General features: G+C 43.3%; 2 protein-coding genes across 4 annotated transcripts in view; one reads left to right on the top strand and one right to left on the bottom strand.

Moving 5' to 3' along the window:
• Positions 1 to 9,641: 9,641 nt before the first annotated feature.
• RAB14 (RAB14, member RAS oncogene family) lies at positions 9,642 to 26,274 on the top strand. Of its 3 annotated transcripts, none has more exons than XM_074846375.1 (8): positions 9,642 to 9,878; positions 17,913 to 17,971; positions 19,284 to 19,337; positions 20,846 to 21,023; positions 22,080 to 22,146; positions 23,003 to 23,090; positions 23,407 to 23,437; positions 24,202 to 26,274. In XM_074846375.1, exons 2-8 carry the CDS (start codon positions 17,920 to 17,922, stop codon positions 24,377 to 24,379), a joined length of 648 nt encoding a protein of 215 aa, XP_074702476.1. In that variant the 5' UTR covers positions 9,642 to 9,878; positions 17,913 to 17,919; the 3' UTR covers positions 24,380 to 26,274. The 3 variants fall into 3 exon arrangements, with proteins under 3 accessions (XP_074702476.1, XP_074702477.1, XP_074702478.1); XM_074846376.1 differs by lacking the exon at positions 9,642 to 9,878 and adding an exon at positions 9,885 to 17,628; XM_074846377.1 differs by lacking the exons at positions 9,642 to 9,878; positions 17,913 to 17,971 and adding an exon at positions 20,532 to 20,626.
• CNTRL (centriolin) overlaps positions 23,787 to 26,366 on the bottom strand; it is a 38,868-nt gene continuing 36,288 nt past the window's right edge. The window contains exon 46 of the transcript XR_012625858.1: positions 23,787 to 23,873. The gene's annotated coding sequence lies outside the window, so the exon portion shown is untranslated. The remainder of the gene's footprint in view (positions 23,874 to 26,366) is intronic.

Below are 26,366 nucleotides of genomic sequence, written 5' to 3'. Positions count from 1 at the left end.
CGGGCGGGGCAGCCCCGGGGGGGGCGGGACGCGGCGCGCCTCCGCCCCGCCGCCAGGGGGCGCGGCTGCCGGTAACGGCCGGTAACGGCTGACGGGGCCCGGCCCGCCTCTGCCAAAAACGACACCGGTGCGTGCCTCGGCCTGCCCCAGGCCCGCGGCCACCATTTTGTTACACGCGTGTTACCTCAGCCCCCCCCTCCCCGCACGGCCCGGTCTCCCCGGTCTCGGTGGTGTGCCAGCCGCCGCGGAGCCCCCCCCGACTCCTCCAGCCTCCCCGCCAGAACCGGAGCGCAGGCCGGGGTGGCTGGAGGGAAAGGTTGTGCCTTCGCTCCCTTTCTCACACGCGGAGGGCAGCCCCGTCGGCACATCGCCGGGGTGACAAGGCGCGCTGTCCCGGGGCCTGGACGGGAAACGGTCACCGGCAAATGTGGGGAGAGGTTGGTGCCCCCGCACCCCTCATGTCCCTACGGGCTGGCACCCCCGTGCCTGTCTCTGCTCCACGAGGAACAAGGCGCGCGTTGAGCCTGTCCAACAAAGCAGCCCTTCATTTCCCTACCGTGGGAGGCTCAGTGCCTGCGTTGCCCTATGGCAAGGCAGTTGTGCTGGAAGACTTGATTTTCCACCCAAAAGTGGGCGACAAAGCAGGTGAAGGCAAAATAAGCCCTGGGAGGCCGTGGCTTCCACACTGTGGGGCCGCCCGAAGCCGCGTCTGCGGCGTTTGGGCTGTGAGCGCCCACAGGGTCAGTGCCCCGGGGCAGGGCCGCTGCCGGATGATGAGCACCTTGTCCAAGCTCTGGTTCACTCCTCTCCAGCTCTGGATGGCCACAGCCTCTCTCCCCAGCTCATCCTTCTCCAGGTTTCTTTCATACCTTTAACTTGAGAGATACGCTGAGGTTTGTTCTCTTCTCTGGATGTTACCAGTTTTTTCCTGGCTTTATCCCTGCCTCCTGAAATACATCCAAGTGGGATTGATTGTTTTTTCTGCGTAGCTGGTGTTTTCCTTGTGGTGTGGAAAACTTTGCACTAACTGGTAAATATTTCCCTGTTTCTTGATACATTGCTCTCAGCTGTTCTACATGAGTTTGCTTCTGCCACATCTTCCTGCCTCTTCAATTCCAGATATTGTTTTAATGATTTGTGTGTGAGTTTTCTTGTTTGTTTTTATGTACTTCCATGCCAGTATTGGTATGTCCATACAAAAGGACATGTACGAGAAGCCTGTAGTACAGTCTCCTTATAGATGATAGTCATTAATCAAACATCATTCTACGACACGGTGTAGAATGTCATCACGAACCAGTGGAGTGGTCTGGGAGGCTTTGGTCGATGTGCAGAGCCTGTGATCCCCGCTGCCTGCAGCGGCAGGGGGGGACCAGCGGGACCGCTGGGGCCAGCACTGGCGATCGCCTTAGAGGCCAACCACTGCTTCCTTCCTGCCACCTATTTATAGAAACCCACTCCCTGCAGCCAGTTCTCTAAGATAGGGAGTGCGCGTATGCACAGATACGTATGTGTCTACATACAGACGTCTTTTGGGCCCCAAGCCATGTGAAGATGATTTTTGATGCTTGCTAGCTACAACATACCCCTGAATATCTTCTCTGCAAGAGTGAGTGCCCCTGGGCGTACGGCGTATATGAACCTGGTAAACAGGTTGTGATGACGTGGGTAAAAGAAGTTATAGTTATTGATTAGACAACCCATTTAAGCTCCTAAGAAATTTAACATAACGTTTAATTTCCGAAGTCTATCAGCAGCAGATGAGTTATAACAGCATGCACACGAAGACATGGACTTGATGGCTCATGTACTTGGTATATATCATACAGAGCAGATTAATTCCTCCCATGGTTATGTTTGAAGCTCTAGAAATGAACATGATCCTTAAAATCAATTTACTATTAAGCATTTTTTGTGAAACATTGTATGCAGTAACACATCTGAGAGCTAGTAACTTATTTTCAACATTACTGAAAAATGACTGAAATTTCTAACTTCCTGCATTTTTTATGTAGTTTTTCCTAGATACTACAAGTGAGTTGTGGTAAATCTGAGACAGGCAGGCAGGCCACAGACGTCTGTTGTTTTTCTTCCTCTCTCTACATCATGTAATCAGAGAACTGTCTTGTGTTCTTGAGAGAAGCATTGTACCGAGACAGTGCCACCCTGGTGTGGGTTTTTACAAAAACAGTTTCTATGCCATCAACAATGCCTTTGGTTGCTGCTGGAATTGCATGGAAATGTAACAATGACATGGTTAATGATAAAAGCCAGTGGTCAATATTTCTCCTTTGTCATGGCTGTAACTGAAGAAGATTGCTGTTATCCTTTTGTTTTATGAGAACATTATTATCCAGAATATTTTAGAAGGGCTAAAAACTATCTGCCATTTTGATTCTACTGTTTGGGAGACCTGTGCATAACCAGGGCAGTGGTAAGCCTTTCATTAAATCAGGAACGTACATTACAAAGAGGTACTGACACTGTTACACGGTCACATGGATTCTGTTTTCATAACTTAAATTACCTACTTGACGTTTTGCATCATATTCACATCAAGCAAAGGCACTGTTTAGAGCTACAAAGGGACAGGCTCCTCATTAGAGCTAATAACTATGGGAAATTCTGCTCTTTCAAAATGTGTCTTCACTCCAAATGTAAATGTTTAATTCTGTTCTTAATTAAAAAGAGACATTATAATGCATCATATGAATTGCATTTATAACATAATCATTACACAGCTAAACCAAGAACTCTTTAACTGTCAGTCAAATGATTAATGTAAAACGATTCAACCTTTTAAAAACAGTGTTCAATTTATTCTTTTTTTTTTTAAGTATTGTTAAAATTGTAATGTTTGCATTTAAATTCTAGGTCCCAGTTTCCACAACAAACCTATTCAACTGGAAATGCAGCTACAGCTGTGGTGTTAACCATATGAAAAAGTGAGCTTGCCATGCTGAAAGAGTTGAGAGTTGCTTTCCAGGAAGAAACCTCTCTCACTACAGAGAGAGTGGGATGTGGAATTACATCCGTATCTAAAGTAGATTCACTGTGCATGAGAAGGGCGGAAACTTTTGGAGGCAAACTGTTGTGCTGTGCCAGCCTCACGTTCTGCACTTGCACAGCACTGCTGCATAATTGTCCTTCAGCAAGAAAATACCTTGAAATTGTGCACAAATGTCTAAAGGTAGTTGTTGTTAGATTCAATCATTGCTTTCTGTTCATGAGAAGCTCAGCATGGATCTAATCTTGATTTGTGCAAGACGATTGACTCATACATTCTTTCACCACTTTTAAGATTTGGTCTATGGGTGTGTTGTCCTATCAACCAGGAAAACCACACAACTTGCATGTCTTTGAAAAGCCAATGCTGGTATTTTGCAGACAGCTCTATTGTTGCAACAATTTTTGTTTTGGTGCTAAGATATAAAAACTACTTGCTAAGTGACGCATACAAGCTTGAATCCAGCATTGAGGGTTAAGCTACAGGAGACATGAACCAGACATCAGAGTTGAGATGTGATCTCCAAAATAAGTGACATAAAGCCAGTGCAGCTCAGCTTTATCTTTAGTCAGGATAAAAGGAGTCCTGCTGAGGACTGACCCCGTCAGCTATATGTACACTGCTGTATGTACACTGCTATATGTACTTGAAAGCCATGCTTGAAAGTTAGTGTTGAAAGGCAGGCAGGGAGGGGGTTATACTCCCATTTTGTATTTCCATTCCCTGGAATATAATATTAACAGAGAGAATCCAGCTGATCTGCATCTACTTACACCAGAACTACTGTTGGCCCAAATTTTCTTATATTATTAATAAGTTTAATTTGAAGGTTTGAGATTGTATAAATGCCAGTGAAAACATGATTTTGGGCTACCTATTTTACAAGAGATGAAGGAACTAAAAAAATAATTGACCACAGGGACATTTCTGCAGACACCACAAAACTGAAATGGTAAGATATGAAAGAAGAACCTAGCAACTCAAAATTAAAATACAAGTAAAGACCAATTAGTCATTTCAGACCAATCCAGTGTTAGGTGATCACCGCTTACAGAAGTATATTTTAAAATAGTTCTGTAAAATCCCATGCTTCTTCTTTCTGTAGTTGCCTACATAAACTTGAACAAAGCCAGAAAAAGAAGCTGGGGTTCAGGGGAGGAAGAGAGGCACACAAACCAAGTCTGAACAAACATACCTCACTTTAGCGACCTTTTGTTGACTGTGTCTGTGATGTGATAGTTTAAATTCTGGCAATCTGGCCATTGTTGCTCCTGGGTAACAGATTTTCCTAACTGTTGCTAGTTAATGCTTCCATGCTGCCCTGTAAATGCCAGCAGTGGTTGTTTTCTGTAGCTGCGTTTTATGGATCATTTCTATTACAAGGTTTCTGCTGCACTGTACGAAGTAATATTTCCTGTAGGAAAAGCAAACTTGGGTTAGTGATAGCAATATTGAGAACCTGCATTATGACTTCACAGCAGCTGTCGTGACTGCAAATAAGAATCTAGTGACTATTTGTTGGACATTTGCTTTTACTCTAAGTTGCTGAGCTTGCCTGCCATGCACAGTGTTCCCTAGTTTTCCCATGCATACACAACGGTGGAAGACCTACTTCCTCTGTGACTTCAAATGTATTTTTCTATACCATTGTTTTCTGTGTTTCTGTGTTGTTGTCACCCCTTAATATTTTCAGATGCTGATGAGTGTGTGAAAATTTCTGGGTTGCAACAGAAAGACAGATGCTCGCTAGCTTAATGGGGCCTTGCTGTAACATCTGTGCACGTGCACTCTGAACCGTGAAGGAATTGTAGGTCCATAGATATACAAAGTGACCGAGTAAATTAACCACCTCACAGGGACATTAAAAGATCTTTATCATGGAGTTTCTCGAGCTTCTTGTGTGAACTATGTTATAGATGTTTGTGATATTGTTCTGAAATTTTTTTTTGCCATTTTCTTTCTGAAAATGTATTTTAATAAGGAAGCTAAAAATTGACTGAGATACAATGATTTGTTTAAAGCAATGGTCCCACCGAAGTGGGAGCGTAGCCAGGTTTGAACAGGGAGTTGGGAGCCAGAAAGCCTGGCTCCTATTTCTTTTCGGTGTATTTGTGTCCTAGGGCAAGGCCCTCAACCCCACTGATCTTCAGTTTTTGTATTTGTAGCATGGGGATTAGAATATTTCCGTTCACAGGAATCTTGTGAGGATTATGTTTTGCTTTGAAAGCACATACTTGGAGTTATGTAATAATAAAACCTATTACAGTCAAAACTATTAATTATAGTGTAACAGGTCGATCCAATACATTTCATTATATCGAAGGTAGAGAATTTTGAAAATGTAAGAAGTAATGTTATGTTTTCAAAGAGCGTCTGGAACAATACCAGGAAAGGAATCTATTGTAGGATTAAAATAATATAGTGTTGACAGTTTTTACCAGTAGGGATACGAAATGCAGAAAAGTCCCACAAAAAGAAACTGGTTGTTTAGAGCATTTTAAAGCAGCTTGTTGCAAAGGAGTCACTGAGCGTTTCTCTTAGGAACAGCTATAAAGCAGATATTACAGACTCCTGCTCTGAAAGCTTGTATAACGTGCTTTCTGCATTTTTCACTGTCCACTGGCCCTTGGGCTGTGTTAAAAAGGAGTGTTAGTCCTGAAGAAAGGCATGGTGACTCTTACGCCTCCAGTCTGCATTTCCTGGGGCCAGGAATCCAGGGAGCTGTATTTTGCCCCCAGTAACTTTGGGAGTAGCAGGATCATACTGAGGTCACTGCCAGCAGACCTTGGCAAGGATGGAGTAGACAGGGGGAGGACAAAAAATTCCCGGCTGGAGGTGTCTCTGTCCCAGTGGAGTGGTTAAAGCAAGCCTTTTTCCTCCTGTCCTCACTAAAAGGAAAGTGTTTTGGATAAAAAATGTCTGTAACTTTCTGTGCTGCTCAATCCCATGTTCTTCACGAACGCTGACATGTAATTTAATCATTATTTAAAAAGTATTTTACAAGGATGCATTCTAAAACAAGGAAGCAGATATTATAGATCATTGTATGTAATTTATTTGAAAAGAACAGAACCCTCAAACCTTCTATCAGCTGTATTAACTCAGAGTCTTTACTTTTCCTGGGGTTTGTGGTAAAAAAATAAATCCAAGAGCAATGCTCATGTGACCAGAAAAATTGGATGCTGTTCTTTCTTGACAGAGACTTCAGAAAGAGACACGTAGAAGAGGCTTTTCAAGAGCAGGCTGTATTGACCTAGCAGAAATCCACAAAGCAGGGTGGGACAATAGGCAGTATTCCATCTCTAGCAATTTGGTATTGTTACCAATTTAGTGGATTTTAATTACTGTTGTTAGGTTCTGTCCAGATGTTCAGAATGAATAGGCTGAAGTCAGCCTTTTCTCAATAACTGTTGTTGAAAAACTGCTGCAGGCTTTCAAGCACTCGCAAGAATAAAAGAATCAAAGAAGAAATGTAGATGCCATTACTCAATCTTCTGTCTTGTTCACATCTTTTGTGTACTTTAAACTTTATAGGAATATTTGATAAAAGCATACAAAACAATTCAATACCAGAACCTTTAAAGCAAATCTGTATTGCCTTTTACCTCATCTGAGAAATGAAGACAGTTTTATATAAAGCATGTTTGGGAGTAGATCACAGAAATATGAGTTTCAGATTAAAAAGACTGATCTTACTCATAGTTAGGGAATGGCTTCTAATTTTCTTTGTTGCAGATAAGAAATAAGAGTAATTATATTCCAAAACTTCTTTTCATTTCTGTTCAGGATTAAAATACACTCTTCACAACCCAGACTTTGGATTAAAGTGATTTTGAGAAGTGTTGAGTAATCTTGAAGATGTTTCTGTGGCCACTGGAGGGAACAGAGCCGTCCTGTTAGCGTCACTGAAGAGGTGCAGTGTTCTGCTTCTGTACTGGGGAAGCAGTTCTGGATGGGGTGATGGGGTTACCGAAGCCCAGAGGAAAACCAGCTGCAGTGCGTATGCCCGCAGAGTGAAAGGGCCAGGACTGCCTGGAATTTTCACTGGAAAAGAAGATCCCGCTCAGACCAGCTCCTTACAGCCTTTGCAGGCTGGGCTGTCTGTCGTCCTTTCCAGGGCATCACAGGTAACGGTGATGATTACCTGCCACGAATCCCATTTTGTCAAAACAGCAAAGCTAACACCATTGGACTAACTCTACCAAGACTGAGCCATAAACAGAAAAGTAGTCAGTGGATTTTTGTGTGCTATTTTAACAATTTTTAATTTTAAAACCTGTTAAGCAAATGTTACAGTGTCTGTGTTGGGGAAATACCAAGTGCTTAAAGGAACTGTATTTTTTTAAAGACAGTAAACCAGACTGTAACTGGGTCAAAATAGTAGATCATTTTCCATTTAAAGACTCCCTCTTGTGGAAATAATTCTTACTGATTTGTTTTGACCTATTTTTCTAGTAAAAGTCACTCCATATAAGGTATTGCAAAACTTGAAAACGGTTCTGTTGCACGGTGTCATCTGTTTCAAAGTTAGGACCCTGACAATAACTGACAGTAGTCGTACAACTGTAGTAGGTGGCTAGCAGATATCTTTCTGCTGAGTCCTTGCTTTTTATTACTCAGATATTTATTTATTATGTAAATGAAGAAAAAATAATCTAATTGTTTTTCATCTGTGCTTTTCACCCTGTGTAAGAGGCTTCTGCCCAGATGGCGTGGAGCATCCAGAGCCTCCCTGGGAGGGGCTGAGGAATAATTAGGGGGTGGATGATTCATGGAAAGCAGCCCCTGCAGAAAGCAGAGGATTCCCTCTACATTGCTACTAAGCAAATGGAAGTAGTAATGTCATAGTAATGGAGATGGAAAACGCCCATTCTGGAAATATATTTCCATAGGCATGTTAGTATCAGTGGCATGCTGTTTTACAGGAAGGGACAATTTGAATCTTGGACACTGATACACAACAGAATTTGATGGTTTTCATAGCATGTGGGACTGAAAAAAATCCTTATTGTCCTCTAGCAGCCTGTTAGGAGAGGAAATTACATTAGTTAGATTCAATATCTAATATGTATTTGGGCAGGAAGAACCATTAGCTCTTTTCAATCACACTTAAGCCCTAATCAGTTCTCAATTCTAAAATAAGTAGAATCCCTCCACTTGCTTTAATTAATGCTCTTGGCTTTTGTGGCACTAAAGCTGACAAAGCGTCCTGTTCGTTCTCAAAAGCATAAATCATCCACTGAAAACACGCTGTGTGGCTGCCCTCTAGCAGCTCTTGTGGTAATTTTTTCTTTAAATAGAGATGTAACTACCTTTAACAGGTTTGTAGGCCCTAAAGCTTTCCAAAAAAAAACCAATCTCAAAGAAGCTTTGGTTAAACACAATGTAAAACTGAAAATCTGAATATTAATCTGGAATACCAGGAGTCTTAATTTTAAATGTCTGGACTCATTAACTGCTTCTGTAATTTCCACGTTTGTGTAAGGGAAGTTTGTATGTTGAGCTCAGAATCTGGGTAAGTCTATTGAATTGGAGATACATAGAGTCCTTCATAATGTTACTTTTATTCCATTTTTTTCATCTCCTGAACCACTGAATTTTTTTTAATCCCATGAGCTGTGATTTGCGCAGCGTCTTGCATTTTTAGGTCTTTAGTACTGCCTGCCCACAAGTGTTTAAAAAGCCTATTTAAAAAAATCAAAGCCAAAATTAACAAACTGGTTAGTTTTTAAACACTCAAATTCCAGTAAGGATTAGCAGGAATTCAAACTGTACTCAGATCTTTGTTAGTTAGGTTAGTTATGACATTGTAAAAGACATGAGATGTAATACTGATTTTACTGGAAACGTGAAACAGAGCTCCCTGCAGTTCCTTAGGGATTTTGGGTATTGGACTATGCTGGAGCCTAAATGTCCTGTGTACTTGTACCTTCTCATGCTATTGCTGTTTGTATCTTCCCCAGAACAAATAACCATACCTCGTTAACGATGAGAGATTTCGTCGTTCAAATGATACTGGCTGTGTGGGGATTCTGAGGCAGGACAGGAAACATGGAAACATCCTTCTAGATAGCGTGTGAAATATCTTGGAGTCTTTGTCTTTACACTTTATTAATGTTCTTGGTTCTAGAGATTATCTAAAAATAGAAATTGGAAGAAAATTGTAGCCATTTGGAGGCAGCTGCAGTGGTGACTTCTGAAGTGGGAACATCGGAGGGCAAGGGACAGCACGATTTTCTGGCGGGCTGGTGCTTCCGGGCGGATCATTTCCCTTTTCCACCGTGAAAAGCTGGGAAAACCGCGATTTTCTTCAGTGCTATCGCGTTCACTCGCGGAGGTGCCCCCCACGCCCGGCCTCAGGCGGGAAAGCTCCGCGCTGAGGAGCCGGCAGCGGCGGCGGAGGCGGCGCCGCCTGAGGGGGCGCGCGCTCCCGCCCCGCCCCGTCGCTTTCCCGCCCGCCCCTCAGCGCGCGCCCAGGCCACGGGGCGGGGCGTGCGGGCGCGCGGCCGCCTCGCGCCCCGCCCGGCCCCGCCCCCGCACGCCGGCGAGGGGGCGGGGCGACTCCGGCCGCGCGGCCTCCGCGATTGGTTGCGGCGCGGCCTCTCGCGCCCACCTTTGTGCAGCCCCGGCGCCCGTCGAGAGTGGGAGGGGAAACCCCGTGCGAGGGGTGCCGCCATCTTGGATAAGGGGGGTGATGGGGGCGCAGTGGAGCCAGCGGAGCCGAGCCTGAGGGAGCCCCGGAGAGAGGCGGAGACCCGGCCCGGCCGTTGCACCCAGCCCGAAGCAGAGCGCTACAGTGCCCGTAGCGGGGGGACCGGGCTGCTGCCGCCGACAGAGCCACGCTGCACAGTCACCCGCTCCCCGAGCCCAGGTACGGAGAGGCCGGGGAGGGGCGCCCCTCCGCCCGGCCGGGCCTAGAGCGCTAGGCCCCGCGCCGCTGTCCGGCCGCCGGCGGGCTCCACTCGGACGGGCGCGCCGCCCTCTAGCCGGCAGGCTGGGGCAGACTACCGGTCGCCACCCGGGCTGGGTGGCGACACTATCTCCTCCTCCTGCTACTGCCCGGAGCTGGGGCCTAGTCGGGGCCGCGCTCCCCTCAGTGTGCCGCTGCCCACCTCCGAGGGCGGTGCGGGCTGGCCCCTGGGCTCGGCGGGTCTGGCCGCCCTCGCTCCCGGCGGCGGGCAGAACGGGGAGAGGGCCGCTAGTCTGTCTGGGGCCGAGGAGGGTGAGGCTGCCTGGGCAGGAGCTAGGCCGCTGCTGCACTGTTTGTCGCCACCGCCTCCCATTCCTCCTCTGCACTGCACACTCCCTGTGGAACACGCCACCATCAAGTACTCGCGCACATGCGGTGTATATATATATATATATATACACATATACGTGTGTGTGCCTCTTACTGATAGTTGCAGTAGCACGTAAGGTGTTTACTGCATGTGTATGTTGTACTGTGTGTGTGGCCGATGTGCAGTGTTACCTGTACTTTCCATTCTTACGTTGACGTGTGCTGTCATGAACTTCGACAGGAAAATAACTTCCACGAGGGCTGAGGGGGATGCCACTTCCTAGTCGAGAAAGCAACAAAAGTATTCCAGACCTGTTCTCTGTTTTCTTTTGTCAATGCTTATTCGGGCTAAACAGAAGAATGAAGTTCTGTTCTTTCACCTAGTTCTGTACTGCCTGTCTGCAGTATGCTCTTAAGGTTTCTGAAACATCTGTGCATAGTTTTGTCTTGAATTAAAATTGTACTGAATTATCCTTGCAGTAAAGCCAGGAGAAGGTGTTGGTCTGCACTGGGGTCTCTGGCAATGGCTCTGTTGCTCAGGAGGTTATTAGATGTGGACTTTGCTTTTTAGGTCTCTGAATCAGAGTGGGTCTCTGTTCTTGTATGACATTTTTCACAGAGGTAAAGGTACCTCTTTGTGAACAAATTTTATTCGGGTTGTCTATATCCTAAATGATTTCAAACCCCAAGTCAGAAGTCTACCATTTCCAGCAGCCAGATGTTATCATATGGAAGGCATTGTTTTTGGGACTGATTTCTATAATGGTTTGGATTAAGGGCCTCTTGTGCTTGGGCATTACTCGGGAATGGGAAGAAAATCCCAACCCTGGGGGACTTAATAACTAAATATCACACAGTTTAGTGTGGATTAAAAAGGAATTTGCTAACTTCCTGTAGGGGTTTGAAAATGTCATAAATCTAAGTGGAAGGAAGAAGCTCCTATTTTTTCCTTTATTTTATGAATAACAACAAAAAAAGTTATTGTGAAGGACAGCGGTTTGAAAACAAACCTGTTATACTGGAGGTACTAGCATTTAAAATGTGAAGAGATCTTTTAAAATTACTTGCTTACTCCAGTGTGTTTAATGGAACCTGCTTATGATTGTTTCTCATTTTGCTGTGTCTTTCTGAAACAAAGGAGGTAGACCTTACTTCATCTTGTTCTAAAATGTGTTTGTGACTTGTGTTTTCCAAGGTGATGACTCCAGACAGTTAGATGTTCTGATTTGTTAGACTGACAACAAACCTCTTCTAGTTCCTGTATAAACTGTCCCTGAACTTATCTGGTACCTCTGGTACTTGGTTCTCCTGCTACAGATGTGTGCTACAGGTTAGGCTGCTCTATAGGAAGAGAAAAATAGGATAAATGAGGATATACAAATGGATAAAGAGCTATGGCTGAGAGAATGGATGTCAGAGAAAGTGCTGTTACTGATGAGGACAGGTATGCAGTATTTAATTTAGCTATGGTGCTAGGGTGTGGTAGTAAGAAATGAGGTGTGTGCATATAAATGCAGGAAGTTAGGAAACAAAATGGAGGAACTTAATGGAGCAGGATGTGAAACCATTAAAAGGATAACCAACACAATGTGTGTATGGCTGGATAGCTGTTGACGAAAATCAAAAAGTGAAGCTAGTATGATACATAGCGTTGATTTTAAATCAAAGTCAGAGTTCTCATATAGGAAGAGAAGGCCTGTGATGAAGTCTTTAGAAATACTAGGCCTCAGGCTGAGTTAAGGTGTTTTACGGGATTAAAGAATATAGCAAATGCATTTCAGAACAGCTTGAAACAGGGCTCTGCACAGCTGAAGTCTGTTAGTGTGAGCCCAGGAGCATGCAGGCCTTGTGTGCTTTCAGAGAAAGTATAACTGGACTTGGCAATAATGAGGAGATGCACAGTGTTCTTCAGCAGCAGATCCTAAGAAGCTTGCTGGGTTGTTGTCTGATCAAAGATCAGTTCAGCCACATTTACTGTCTTGTGCTAATCAGATGCTTTAATGAAATCCAAATGGGGAAAGCTGGAGAGGATGACTCAAGGAGCTGAAGAATGAGTAAGGAACTGGCCAGCAACAAGTGATGTTGTCAGATAGATGAGAAAGCATTGGACTGCTAGCAGGCTGCTAGTGAGAATCCTGAGAGATCAGTCTCAGAAGAGAGCTTTATGAAGACAAGCCAGCAAAAATAAGTAAATAGATAAACAGACCAGGGAGGCTGTGGGGCCAAGATGTTCACATGGTTAGGAAGACCTAAATGTCCTTGCTGTGTGGAAGTCCTAGAACCACAATGAAATTTAATTGCATTAGACCTTATAGCTTGTTATAGACAACAGACTTGTGGGAATTTGCTGCCTGGGTGTATGACTTGATAACAAAACTGTTGTTACCTTCCAGTATGGTGTGAGGTTTTTTTTACAGAAGACCACAATTGAAGCAATTAAGACTGTATTTCTAGCAGCCTTCTAAAGTAAGGTATCAGTTAGACTGCATTGTTTTATGTGCTTGACAAAAGTCTTCATCAGGGGAATAGTGCAATTATGAATTGAAACAATTCTCCCTCTCCCTAGTTCTTTCCCTCTTATTGATCTCTTCTCAGTGTTCGTTGTTAATTAACATCTAAGTAAATATACAGAGAAGAGAAGGAAGATTATGCCCTGGAAAAGAGAATAACTACCAATTCATTTTGTGTAGAGGTTTAGAAGCTGTTCCAAATAATGGTTGTTGGTTGCATACAGTTCCTCTTGTACGCAACGAATATTTTCTTCCAAATGAAAAAACTAACAGCTCTTTAAAAGTTGTTTCAATTTATGAAAGAAGTGATATGATGGCGTTACTTTTTATAGAAGGGAACTGGACTTCAGCTGTGAGATCCTTTCCTGTTGCATATCCTTGAGGAATGGCCAAAAGAACACGTGGATAGGCAGATGCCTCTTGCTTCAGAATAACTAACCAGTGGTTCTCTGGCTGCAGAGTGGTATGTTTTTAAGGGGAACCTGTAATAATGAGAGTCCTGAGTTGGAAGCTGATAGCTGTTTTCAGAGGTATCATCTCTGTGTGGATTGGTCAGCTGATGGTATTAACCACATACGGTGTGTAATAAAACCTGTGCATACAGGTTCTAGTCTCTTCTAATAACATACTGCTTCTTGCTGAGCATAAAGCCATGAAATATCTCTATGCAAATGATATCCAGTGAAGAGTTAAAATGGACTATGTCCTTGAGTTGAGCTAGAAGGAGCTGCATGGGTCTCACGAAAGCTGGTATGGATATGATATTTACAGTTATGTTATTCTGATAAAGAACGTTACGGCAGTGTGCCTGGAACAACCTTATCTCAGTTTGTACAGATGTGTGCTGATACTTGAAATAAGGCTTCAGTGAGATGTCAAAATACCTCTGTAGTGCTTGTGAATAGAGGAGGAAATGTGGGTGTACTAGTATCTCATTAAGGTCATCTGTAACTTTTTATTAAAAAAAAGCCTCCAAGGGAGAAGTTGATATCTAGAAAATGGATTATGGTGACACCGTTCACTGTAAAATTTCTAGTCCTAACTAATACAGAAATTAATTGTACAGGCTTTGAAACTAGCAGAAATCTGTGTATAGTGAAGCATGATCGTCTGGCCAGTTGCCATCCTGAAATAATTCTGTAAACTCTGGGGAAGTTTTACCTCTGAAGAGGGAGCCAAAACTTGTTTTAAGTTGGCAGGCTTTCCCGGAAGAAAGATGGCAGGTAGACCAAGCTTTCAGACTAAACTTCTTTTACTTTCTGTTAGCAGTAAATTTATGGTTGGTTAACTTTGATGTCATATTATTTAATGTCAGCAGTGGCTGAAGGTGAGTTGCGTGTACTTAAGTGCAGCGTTCTCAGTCCTGCAGTTCTTGCCCCCAGGCTCTCCCAAGAGGAAAATCCAAACCCCCCCATATTGGGATTATTAAGATTCACGTGTCTGGAACAGAGGGCTGGGAAGTGGAGGTAGAACTCCAGTTTCTACAGATGGGTGATGCTATCAACATATATATTAACGCCTTGCATTAACATGTAGCTAACATTGGTGTCTTTACTGAATGCTGTTGTGTGCTGTTCTTGTCTAGACTTCCTTCTTTCATCTGTAGTAAATGCTGAGATTGTAAGTTTTCTGAGGCTGATTTCTCACCATGCCTTCTGTGTTTAGTTTGTTGCATTTATTTTTTCCCTTCAGCACAGAGTCCTTCTGGAATATCAGTTTTATTCCAAGATCTGAGTACAGTTTGAATTCCTGCTAATCCTTATTGGAATTTGAGTGTTTAAAAGTTTATTTGGTTGTGGGTTTTTTTTTAAAGAAGTCATCTATTCTCCAGAAAAGATTCCTGACCTTTAGTAATAATTTGGAGTATTTCAGAATCTTTTCTGTAACGTGACCCTTGGAATAAATGTAATACCAACTTGTTGCTTTATTTTTTCAGTTTAACTCCACAAGTTGTGTTTAAGCTGTGTTTCTGCAAGCTTTCAGCAGATATATCTATCAGACAATGACTTCTCCAGCAGGTCTCTGGGACTTGAGAGAGGGTCTAGACTCACCATAGGAGTGAATTTCTCTATCAGTGTTGCTGATTATAGATTAATTGCTGATTGCAGATTAATAATCTGTTTCTTTAAGCTGTGGAGGGTGTGTGAGTGCTAGGTCTGGCTGCGTGCAGGGGGGCGTCTGGTATCTCTCACCTCCTCTAGGGGCCTAATGTCACTGTAAGAATGAAGATGAAGTTTTAACAATAACATGTGGCTTGAAGTTAGTTCTCCCCACCCATTTCAGACTTTGTTGCCAAGCACAGAATTTGGTTTTCTAACTCTCACTTTGAAGTGGGAACTGATTTTGATGCATATGTTGCAAAGCAGTGACAGTTTCTTTTATATTGAAATAGCATAGACTTCTTTAAGTAAAGAATATAATGAATATTGACATATCCTGGCAAGCAAAAACAGTCTGTCAAATAAACAGATGTATATTTAGCAGTAAAGATTCTAGCTAAGAGATTCCAAACTCAGTTTGTGATACAGCCTGCACAGAGTTCCCAGTTAGTCCATTCTTCAGAAAAAAAAAAGTCTTCCTCACCTTCCAGGATGCTGCTTACAAGCTTGGTTAGTAAGATGTGTTCCCCTCACGTGTTATATACAGCGATATTGTGAAGTCATGTGTTCAGAAACATGAAACTCCTTTGAGCATTCTGAGCACTTGGCATTCCTGAGCCAACTGGTGTTGTGAAGGAAGAGGGGGTCAGCTAGAACAGATCTCACAGCCACACAAGTGGTTCCCTAACTTGGAGTTTACGATGCTGAATTTTTTTTAAAACCAGTGTAAGTTACTAGATACTACCATCCTCAGAACACACCATTGATCTTTCAAACTAGATGCATATTAGTGCTCTCGGTGTCTTTGCCTTTCTTTATTGTGGCTGTAGCACCCACCTGTTTTCTGTGGAAAATAGTGCAGTTCATGCTATCCTCCTGAAGTACTTGTACGTATCAATTGGCCTTCTCAAGCTTTTTGTTTTTGTACTTCCATACCTTATAATCCTCCAGTTTAACCTTGTCTCCTATCAAACCAAACTGAGCTGTGAACACAGCCCTCCTAGCTTGACGTAGAAAGCAAGCAGCAAGTTAAGTATCCCGTAAGAATGAGTGTGTTGGATCAGAAGATGCTCAGTTTGAATGTTACTGCTATTGGGATGTGCTGGAGAAGAGGAAGAACATAATGTGTAAAGATGTATTTAGAAAATATGAAGCATTGGGTGTTTCCACAGTGACACACTAATTTTGAACTCTCTTTGGAGCAGTTACTTGTCTTTATTCACTGGTGTTGAAAGTAATCAGTGCACATACTGAAGCTGATACTGCAGCTCTGGAATCTTCCACTTCCAGGAAATAAGGCAGTGAAGTTGCTGCCTCGCTTAGTAAAGACCAGTGCATTTTCAGGCATGGATGTGAATTCTTACCCAGTACTACGGCAGAAATTTCCTCTAAAACTTGCTTGATTGACCTGACTGTTCTTGGAACGTGTGCAGCACTTGGTGTGGAACTCTCTTGCCAACACACACAAGAATTACTGTCCAAAACTGTCTTTTGTTTACTATCTTGGATTAAACTTGGTTTAATAGAACAGTGTGCATGTGTACATGTAGGATTTAGCATAGATGCTTTGCATACTGCTTGGGATAGAAGGACTTGAGAGTTTCCATATCATGAGCCAAGCATGAATGAAAGGCAAGGTGACTGGCACACAGTAAACCCGTCTTAACTGCCTGTTGGAGTTGTTCCCCCTCCAAGGTCTAGATAAGAGTGTTTGCTTTAAACCTCTGCTGTGTGAAGTGGTTTGTTGGCTGTGTACCGTGAATGAGATTTGTTGTGAGTCACCTTCTTTCTTATAACTACAGTTCACTATTATAGATTAATTGTGGTCGAGGAAACAATTCTTTGCTTTTGAAAAAGTTACAGGCTTGTAAGCTTTCCTGTGTTTTTATTTCTTTGCTGGTTTCATTTGTCATGTGAATGACACATGACTGAATGAAAATCTTTCTAGGCTGAAGCAATGTTCTTCATAAAATGTACCATGTTATTCTAAAGGCTGGCTATCTGCCATGCAGGAGCAGGAAAGGAAATGGTGAATTCCTAGTAGAAATTTTCCACTTGCTTAACTGATCACACTATATCTAGTTTAACTTAAAACCTGGGACAAAAGCGGGCATTTTGAATCCTTTATGTTAACAGGCAATATCTAGCCTGTGTAGACTTGTAATCCTAGTTAACTGATGTATTAGTTGGCAAGTCAGCTATTACTTCTTGTAAGTTTATACAGCTGAAGCCAGTTCTAATTCCTTGTACATCTAGGAAAGCATGGGAGAACTGGAGTACTGGAAGTACTTAATCTCCAATGTAATTTTGATTATCACTTAAAAAAGAGAAACTGCTAAGCCTTGCTGTAATGCCACTATGCTGACAAAGCCACAGAGATGTTAACTAACTTCCTGAACATCTGATTTGTGGCTTTGTACCGCTTTTCTGACATGGACATGTAGCAGTGCAAACCCTAGTTAAGGCTACTGCAGCGTTCCTTTAAGTAATACTTAGCTGTTTGATGCAAGCTGTGCTCTTTCCTTTGTTCCTGTTGCACATCTCAAAAGTGTGAGGTAATAGTTCCAAATTGCTGGTTTTGTTAAACCTCTTCAGATTTTTTCGTTTGGAGTCAGATTTTATTTTCAGTTCATGTATCAGCTATTTGGCCAGTGAGTGCTGGTCCATGCAGTGACTGTACAAAACAAGAAGCTACTGGAGCTTTTCAACAGCTTTAAGACTTTCTGGATAAAAGTGAATGAGTATCAATACTACACAGAGCATGTCTCTCCTTAGAGGCCTTAATGACAGGGGTTCAGAGGAAACGGTGTGAGAGTTTTGCTGAATGTCTCTGGCACTAACTCAGCAACTGTGGGGAAGTAACAGACTTGAACTGTGAATGAAAGGATGGGGGGGGGGGGGGGGGGGGAGAGAAATGGGAAGAGGTTTTTATTTGCTTATATGAACTAGATTGGATGAATTAGGTTGAGTTTGGTGAACAAATAGCTGTTCTGATGTGTCCTGTTTTTTTGTTTTAGTGCCACAATGGCAACTGCACCTTACAACTATTCCTACATCTTTAAGTACATCATTATTGGTAAGTACCCCTGGGCACCCACCTGGTCACGGCAGTGGGTCTGTGCACAACAGCCTCCCTGCGGTTGCATGCTACTTGCTCTGGAGTCGTGATTCCTTCAGTTACTTGTCCAGCCTCAGTCCCTCGTAGATCACCACACTTGCTCTAAAGCTTTGGCAGCTGACAGTATAAAGGCAAATGGCTTTGGAGGCCACAGAATTAGAGCTGTGTGATTGGTGGCCAGTGAACTGGGAGTGGGGGTGAGTACCAGTGCCTGTACTGAGGTCACTTTATTGCTGAGTTACTGTTTAAAAATAACCATTCTTCTTGACATACAGACTTCAGCATTCTTGAATGTCTTCACTGTTAGGGCCATAATGCTTAGCCCTCTGCATAGCACTAGGAAAAAAAGGCATTCTAAAAACGTGCATGTGGTCCTTTTCCTCCAAAATTAAGTTTATATTTAGAAAAATTGCTAAATGCATTGGAAATGGGGAAAAATCTTAATAGGAATCAACACAGCTGGGATGTTGTGTTGATTCAGGTTTGCTATAGCACTTCTCCTCTGCATCATTAGTCTCAAATGTTGTAGAATCTGTTGAAGACACAGGTGCTAATTGGAATCCATTGCTTTAGATGGGCTTATAAACTTCTGTCAGGCTATAATTCTGTGTTTAAGGGTTGCTTTTAGCTTCAGCTTCCTTGGCTGTTTAGTCAGGGACTTGATTGCATTTATTACTATCCTGGAAGAACTGGTCTTGCTGTTAACTGTTTAATTTTTAATGATCTTGTGTAGGTGTAAGTGATCTGCAATCTTACTGTAATGGTTTGTAAGCCAGGCTGCTGTGACAGGCGCAGCCTGTGGAGAAGTTGGTTCTTAAAAGGTGTTGCTATGTCTCTCTGTGGGCATCGTGGAAGTGAAGCAATTTCTTGGTGTGTTCTGGTTGGTTGTCAGTATTTTTGATGACCTTACCAGTGATTGCAAGTAAGACAGGAGCGGGGCACACACTCAAAAGGTGTATTCTACATTTCAGTTTTACAGGTCTCCTTTTCATAACCTTGTGAAATACAGCTGTAAAAATCAGTAATACAGGTTAACTTCTCTTTTGAGTTTGCTGCTCCACCCTTCTTGCAACCCTGTACCTGTTACCAGAACTGTAGTGCAAAAGCTGATCGATGTAAGGGCTGTAGCCAGGTAGCTGTAGCCACACTGCCCACTAGGCCCAGGACAGGAGCAGCTGCCTGTCTCTGTACCCTTTGTTGGGGGGATGAAGAAAATGTGCTTGTTGCAACAATGATGTGATGTCAGCCTTAACTATTCTTTCTGTAACAGGGGACATGGGTGTAGGAAAGTCCTGTTTGCTTCATCAATTTACAGAAAAGAAGTGTGAGTATCTCAATTCACAATATTTATTCTAACTGTTGTGCTTCATCCCTCTTTCCTGCCTTTTTGCTTCCATCATGCATGAGCCTGATGTGGGGTCTGTCTTCATCTGTATGGGTTTGTTTTGTACTTGGTCACATTTTTGTTTTGACTCCTGCAGATGTAGAAACAAAATGTTGATGTGGTAATGGCAAAACTGCTGCTTCAGTCAGTCCTACCTGACTATGTCTGTTTTTACAGCTTTTCTGGGGAATTTTGATATGGAACAAAGTTGAAATTTCTTGTCTGAAATATGCATGTTTTCGGTATTGGTGTAGCTTGAACCCAGCAGTTGGAGTTTTCTAGTGCTGTTAAGGACTTCAAAAAGAAGAAAAGGATTCATATTTCTTTGACTCTTTGTTTGCAGGCTTAAGTAGCACTGTCACTCTGTAGCTGCTGTGACGCATGACACTGGACTGCCCTGCGTGATGGTGTTTAAGGCTTGCTGCAGTCTGTCTCAACTAATGCTTTTCATGTATGCTATCATGACTAATTAAGAGTTAGCTTCAATTCTTCTTAATAATGTGCGTTGCATTGGCGTTTGCAGTGGTTATTAGCTCTGACTTCCCATGTAGCGCTCACTCCATGGCTGAGTCTGTGGGTGTTTATGAGTACAAAGTTAGTCTTTACCATGTGCTACTTGAGAAGTGGCAGTAAGTGGGTAGGAGCTATGGTTTAAAATATTTCTGTTTTCTAGTAAAAATAGGATTTTAAAAAAAACTGTTGCTTTTAATTAAAATCCAGTATCAGCCAATGGTTTAAATGCTGCTTTGCATACAGTCATATTCTTGTTGAGGATGTGTCTTGTTCTTAGTCTGTCAGCGTTAAGCCGAAGCAATACAACTGAACAAACCTAACATGCCAAACACCTCTACTACAAGACTGTCACTAACTGTAGATGGCTTGGATAGGTACTCATCCTTTCTGTATTTTCTTGATCTTTCTTAAAGATTAATTTATTATAACTAAAAAGATGCCTTTTTGGTTTTGATTTGCTGTGTTGATAACTACTTTTGAAACGGGCTTTTTCCTGTGGACAGTCGTGCTGTTACCCTGTCTGAAACAACTTGGATATTTGTTTTTGAAGCTGTGTTGCAGACTTTTAACTGTATCTTGGTAATTTCCTAAAAGTTATCTTTTCCTACTGCATTAAACTAGTTAACCGTTTCTGCAAGGATAGACTGAGAATCAGCTGACTTGATACCTTCTGATATATATGGCCAAACAGCATCAGTGTACATGCATCAGAGAAGGCAAGGAATTTTATAACTGTTTTTAAAACTAACAGCAGTTCAGGAAATACTTCATTTGATTTCTGGTTAAGTGATAGTTTGGGTATGGTAGCTGTAAAAATGCTTTCTTAGACTGAAAAGCTAGTAAAGATAACTGAAAACTGGTGATATTACTATCTTTGTAGCGAGGAGACCTTGTACTAGAAAGACCTGATCTTTGCTCTTATTTTTTTATGACAGTTATGGCAGACTGTCCCCACACAATTGGTGTTGAATTTGGCACAAGAATAATTGAAGTTAGTGGCCAAAAAATTAAACTACAGATTTGGGATACAGCAGGACAAGAGAGATTCAGGGCTGTCACACGAAGCTACTACAGAGGAGCAGCAGGAGCTCTCATGGTCTACGACATCACCAGGTGAGTGCTGCTGGCTGGTGTGTTGTGTCGGGGGTACTGCGGCCCCGTCTGTGCGGTGGTGTCTGGCCCCTGGACTGAGATTTAAAGGTCTCTGTCTGGATGGATTTGTATTGTGTTGTGTGAAGCTTACCACACTACTTTAAATACTTTAAGTATTTAAAGAGCTGAAAATGAAACATAGGAATTATGTGAGCTGCTTTTCTTGGAACACTTCACTGCTGACAGGCCTGAGGCTCTTGCCATTTCAGGTCTTGGCTGCCTGTGTTGAAGTTGTTTAAAGAACTGGCTTTGTCCTTAAAATCTGCTCTTCAGTACCTGGATGTTTCCCTTCCTGGGAGGGATGGATGATGCTGCTGCCTACTGGCAGGAGTAGGCACAGGACAGAACATGGTCTCTGTTGCAGCGGGCTGTGTAAACGTGCGCAGTGTAGACGAGAGCAGTGAAGTCTGACTGCTGGGCCTCTTCACGGGCCAGTCCTCCCACAAAACAAGCCTGCGTAGAAGCTATTCTGCCTTCCTTTTATAGGTGAAAATTAAAGATGCTGCTAAAAGAGTAATTAATCAGATGTGCAACATGAAATACACTTGCTTTCACGTGTCTCCCATCTTCTTCTGGGGCTGTTCTTGATACTCTTCAAGCACCTTTTTTTCTGCATATATATTTCCTGTTTGCTTAAATCTTGAGTAAAACAATCTTACCACTGTTTGTTACCAAAGTGCTATTTTACTGTACCGTGTTCTGTAAGTGTTTGACAGGAAATCCTTTAATGTGTTCTGTACAAAACAATACAAATGTTGTCCTTGTGAAGACAGTGAAACTGCCATGTACTAGAAGTGCGAATTGTCTGTCTGTCCACCCGTGTTGTAAGAGTTGCTCTGGGGGTTTAAAGTTGACTTATTGAGTCCAGACAAGGTGCTGCTGCTTTGTCTGTCTTGAGGTTGGGGAGAACAGGGGTGGCAGATGTCGGTGTGTTGAATGGATGCTGACTGTGCTGTTGGCATCAGGCATTTCAAAAAAATACTGTTGCTAAAACTGTACTTGCTTGATTCTTTGCAGAAGAAGTACGTATAATCACTTAAGCAGCTGGCTGACAGATGCAAGGAACCTCACCAATCCAAATACTGTAAGTTGGACTTTATTTAGCTTGAAAGCAAGATTGCTCATCTCTAAGCAAGAGGTGGAAGGCTTAGGCCAAAGCATCTGCGGTGGCAGCAGTGTTCTCTGTTTTCTCAACTCCTCGGCTCTGAGTTACCCCTCTGTCCCCATTTTGCAGTAACCAGCGACTCTTCCCTTACTGCAACTGGAGCAAAAGTGGGGGCTCCTGTGCAGGAGAGCAGTGGCTGCTTCTAAAAGTCTTGTGCTCTCACCTTTCAGGAGCCTGTTTTCAGCAGTTGGAGACAAAATTGTGATTAACAAAAGCTTAACTTTTGTCACTGTTTCTTCTTGCTTTGTGGTAGCACTGGGGTGAATGTTATCCTGTCTTAGATTGGAATACAAATGGGATCTTCAGCAAAAGCTGAGCAGGTCTTCTGGAGGGATGGGGGAAGAAGGTTCTTCCGTGTCTTTGACTGCACCACAACACTGTTCTTCAGTCTCTTTCCAAATGCCTCAAAACACTTTAGCACCAAGCTCATGGGAAGACTCTGCTGTGGTGAAAGAAAACTTAAGGATTCTGGCTGGATTAGCAGATGATTAAACAAATACAAGAAGCGGTTCAGAGCACAACTCATGAATAAAGAGTAGGACTGCTGCTTTTTAGGACCTCCTCTCATGAGAACAGCTGAAAGCGTCTGCAAGTGACAGCCGGAGACTTTGCGGAGGGGGCGCTGCCAGGGCAGTGTTTTCCTGAAGATGCATGGCTTTTGCAGTTAAAACTTTCCTGCGTATTTCCTTGGGGTTTTTGTCTTCCTAATAACGGGGGTGGTAGTGAAAAAGCTAGTAAGCTTTTTCCCAGACTAATTTTCTCTCTTCTGAACTAGGTGATAATCCTCATAGGAAATAAAGCAGATCTGGAAGCACAGAGGGATGTTACATACGAAGAAGCCAAACAATTTGCTGAAGAAAATGGTGTGTTTTTCCTCTTGTTGTTTTATTTCCTACACAATAGTGATGCTAAAGTGAATCCTCAGCATTGATAGCTGCAAGCTTACACTTCCAAAGAAATGTAATTATATATACAAGCTTCTCCTGTGCCTCTGGCTTAACTCTTAACTGTGCTTAGTTATAGAAATCAGCTTGTGTGTTGATGCCTGAACTTAGGTCATAAAATACCATTTAATGCTAAAATAGTGTCTTGCATGTAATCTGAAGGTCATAATGTGACTGACTTGGGGCTATTGGAAGTATATTATGCACTGACTGTTAAATCTCTGTTTCTGAACAGGTTTATTGTTCCTTGAAGCAAGTGCAAAAACGTAAGTTACTTTTGTCTGGAGTAATGACTCAGCTGTGATCTGTTTAAGAGGAGTATATTGGTTATGACTAAGTACAGCCATAGAGTTCAGGTATAGTAGGGTTTTACAAGTGCAAGAAACACTTTTTGAATTCTGGAGGGTAAGCTGCGCATCGCAGTTTCAGTCGTGTCAGCTTTGACTTGAAGGGAACTTCGACATTAGACCCCTTGCTACATTTGAGGCAAAGACTCGTTGAATTCAAATGAACTGATTTGGCTTTAAGCCACTATTTGAGCGTAGAACGTGTCTGTGTGGGGAAGAGCTGTTCCCCATTAGCTGTTCCTTCCCCCGGGTGTTCGGAGCTGCAAGCAGGCAGGTGCAGGGCGGCATCGCAGAGGCTCCCACCCCCGGTGACGCTGCTGAGCATGGTTCCAGCAGGTACCTGTTGTAATGGAACCTTTTAAGAAAAAGGTTTTGATTAACAGTGGCACCGCTCTGTGCGTGTGGCTCAGCGCTGTAGCCGATTGTTGCTACGTAGTGTTTTGGCACATGGTGTTTTGGCATGTGTTTCTTACTCCAGGCTGTAATGGCGAGGGAGCGAATGGCCTGGGGACAGGGCGCCAGGCTTGGGCTGTGTCCGCTGTGGGTGCAGGAGGCTTTTTCCTGAGTGTAAAGTGACAGGGTGGCAGCTGCTGCTGCTCGGGGACCGCTCGGATCCCGGCCGGGGTGGCAGCCAGCTGCCGGCCTGAGGCGCAGCCCCAGTAACTCCCGCTGCTCTCTCGTAGTGGAGAGAACGTTGAGGATGCGTTCCTGGAGGCTGCCAAGAAAATCTACCAGAATATCCAAGACGGAAGCCTCGATCTGAACGCTGCAGAGTCGGGTGTACAGCACAAACCGTCAGCTCCGCAGGGGGGGCGACTAACCAGCGAACCCCAGCCCCAGAGAGAAGGCTGTGGCTGCTAGTGACCTCTGTTTCATGGCTCCATTTCTGACCTTTCACCTCTGTCTGCTGGAAGCGGGGCTTTTGACTGCTTCCCTGTCTTCTGTACATCTTACTGGGTTTAATTAAAACTCTGAGACAAGTTTAACACAGTACTAAACTGCTAAACAACTTTAGATGTAATCAGGTTATCAAAGGCAAGTAGAGTAATAAAACCTCTCCTGCATGGTAAATCTAGAAGTTTTTTTTTCCTTGATTGTCCTTGTGATAGTGTCACCGATACATAATTTAAACTGAGCACTGATGCTGGACTCATGATTTTACACTTTTGCAGGGCTTTGTCTTGTACGGTTTAATTTTACAGTTCTTTGGCCTTTCTTCCCCACCTCTTAACTGTTTCGAGCTGTCCGTAGCCAAGGATAAGGTTTTTTTGCTGTGAAATGACTTCCGATGGTAGCAAGGGGCTCTGTAACAATGTGCTTTGTTGAAAGAATTCCCTGTGGTGTGTGTTTTGGGGGTCGGGGCTGGCGCAGGAGCGTACACCTCGCACAGGGAAACAATCCGTTCACTCGCGCGCTCGTAGCTTTACGTCATTTTTTTGCCACTTTTATCCTTTACATTTGTTAACAGAACGTAAATATGTATAAAATTTGAAGGAACTGAGCTAACGGTTAAATACATCCTGTGTATATGATTTTAATGAAGAAAAATGATTACTGGCATTAGAACAGTATATAAGAAAATACCAGTTTGTACAGTATGACCTATACGTGCCCACGCTGCCCCGGTAGAGCGCGGTGTGACCGCGGGTCGCTCGCGGAGGCTTAACTCCTCGGCGTCGGCGGCGGACGGGGCTCTAACCCCGCTGCAGAAGTTAACACTAGTGGAATCTGTCTTTCATCTTCGCACTGTGGTGTTCGGCTGCTGTTTCATTAACCCCGTTGTGTGCAATCAGCAGCGTGCTAACCTGCTTTTTCTCTTTGGTAAGCGTTTTGCGTTATCGGGCTTCATCGCCTGCCTTGCCTCCTATATGAAGGCTGGTTCTCTCGCACATCTTACGCTTTTCTACCTTTAACTTTTTGAATGGTCAGAGGCTGAACTGGACAGTCAAACAATGTGTGTGCTCTCTAGGGATTTTTAACTACTGTTGTATTTTTTTAACAGTCTGAGGGTTTAAGACTTGAGCTTTTTTTCATCAGGCCTTTGAGTACACCCTTGGGGTGACACAGCCTGCCTGGGTGAGGGGAGGTTTTGCATGGTGGCTGTGCACATGTGGGGTTTGCTGCAGTGTCACAGCAGTGCAGGTGGCTCTATGTGTGGTGCTGCTGCCTTCTGTGTGTAGTGTCACTTGGAAAATGTCATGTGTGGCTTAAAAAGGGAAAGGGGCGAGTGCTTGACCAGGGTAATCCAGCTTCAGTCTTGCTGCAGTGTTTGAAATACAAAGTAGTCTTAAAATCCCTCTCTAGACACTAAACCTTATACAATGTTCAGACTTGTAAGTAAACAGTGGTACCAGAGTATTGTACAGTCAATGTTAAATAAAAGCCAAAACTGGAATGTGCAGACAATAGGATTTGGGTAACTTGTGCACTGTCCCTTTGTTTTGTCTGGTTAGTCTCTTTTTTAACTAATACTCTGAAGTAGATGATGTTTGAGATCTGCAGCTACTGCATCCTGCTTAACCAAGGTTGCACCACAAAGGGTTTGCCCAGGGACCACGACCTGCTGCTGACGTGAAGTCCGTGTTCTAACAACTACAGCTTGTTGCGGTGCAATACCTGTACTCCCAGAGTAAGTTACAGTAGGTCTTATTGTTTCTGTCACAGAAAGGATTTGTTTGGACTGCTGTACTCCTCATTTGATGTAACAATGCTATTAATCTAAATATTTGTAAATAAAGTACCTGTATCTAGATAAACTGCACTGCCTTGTGGTATTTGCTCAGCGCCCCCCCTGCTTACAGGGTGACAGCTGAGGGAGTTTGTTCCTGGGAGCTCTAACACCCCCTGC

This window comes from Strix aluco, chromosome 20, assembly GCF_031877795.1.
Source record: "Strix aluco isolate bStrAlu1 chromosome 20, bStrAlu1.hap1, whole genome shotgun sequence".
In the NCBI taxonomy this organism is placed as follows: domain Eukaryota; kingdom Metazoa; phylum Chordata; class Aves; order Strigiformes; family Strigidae; genus Strix; species Strix aluco.
Note: the sequence above shows the minus strand (reverse complement) of the source record. Positions and strands in the feature narration are given on the sequence as shown.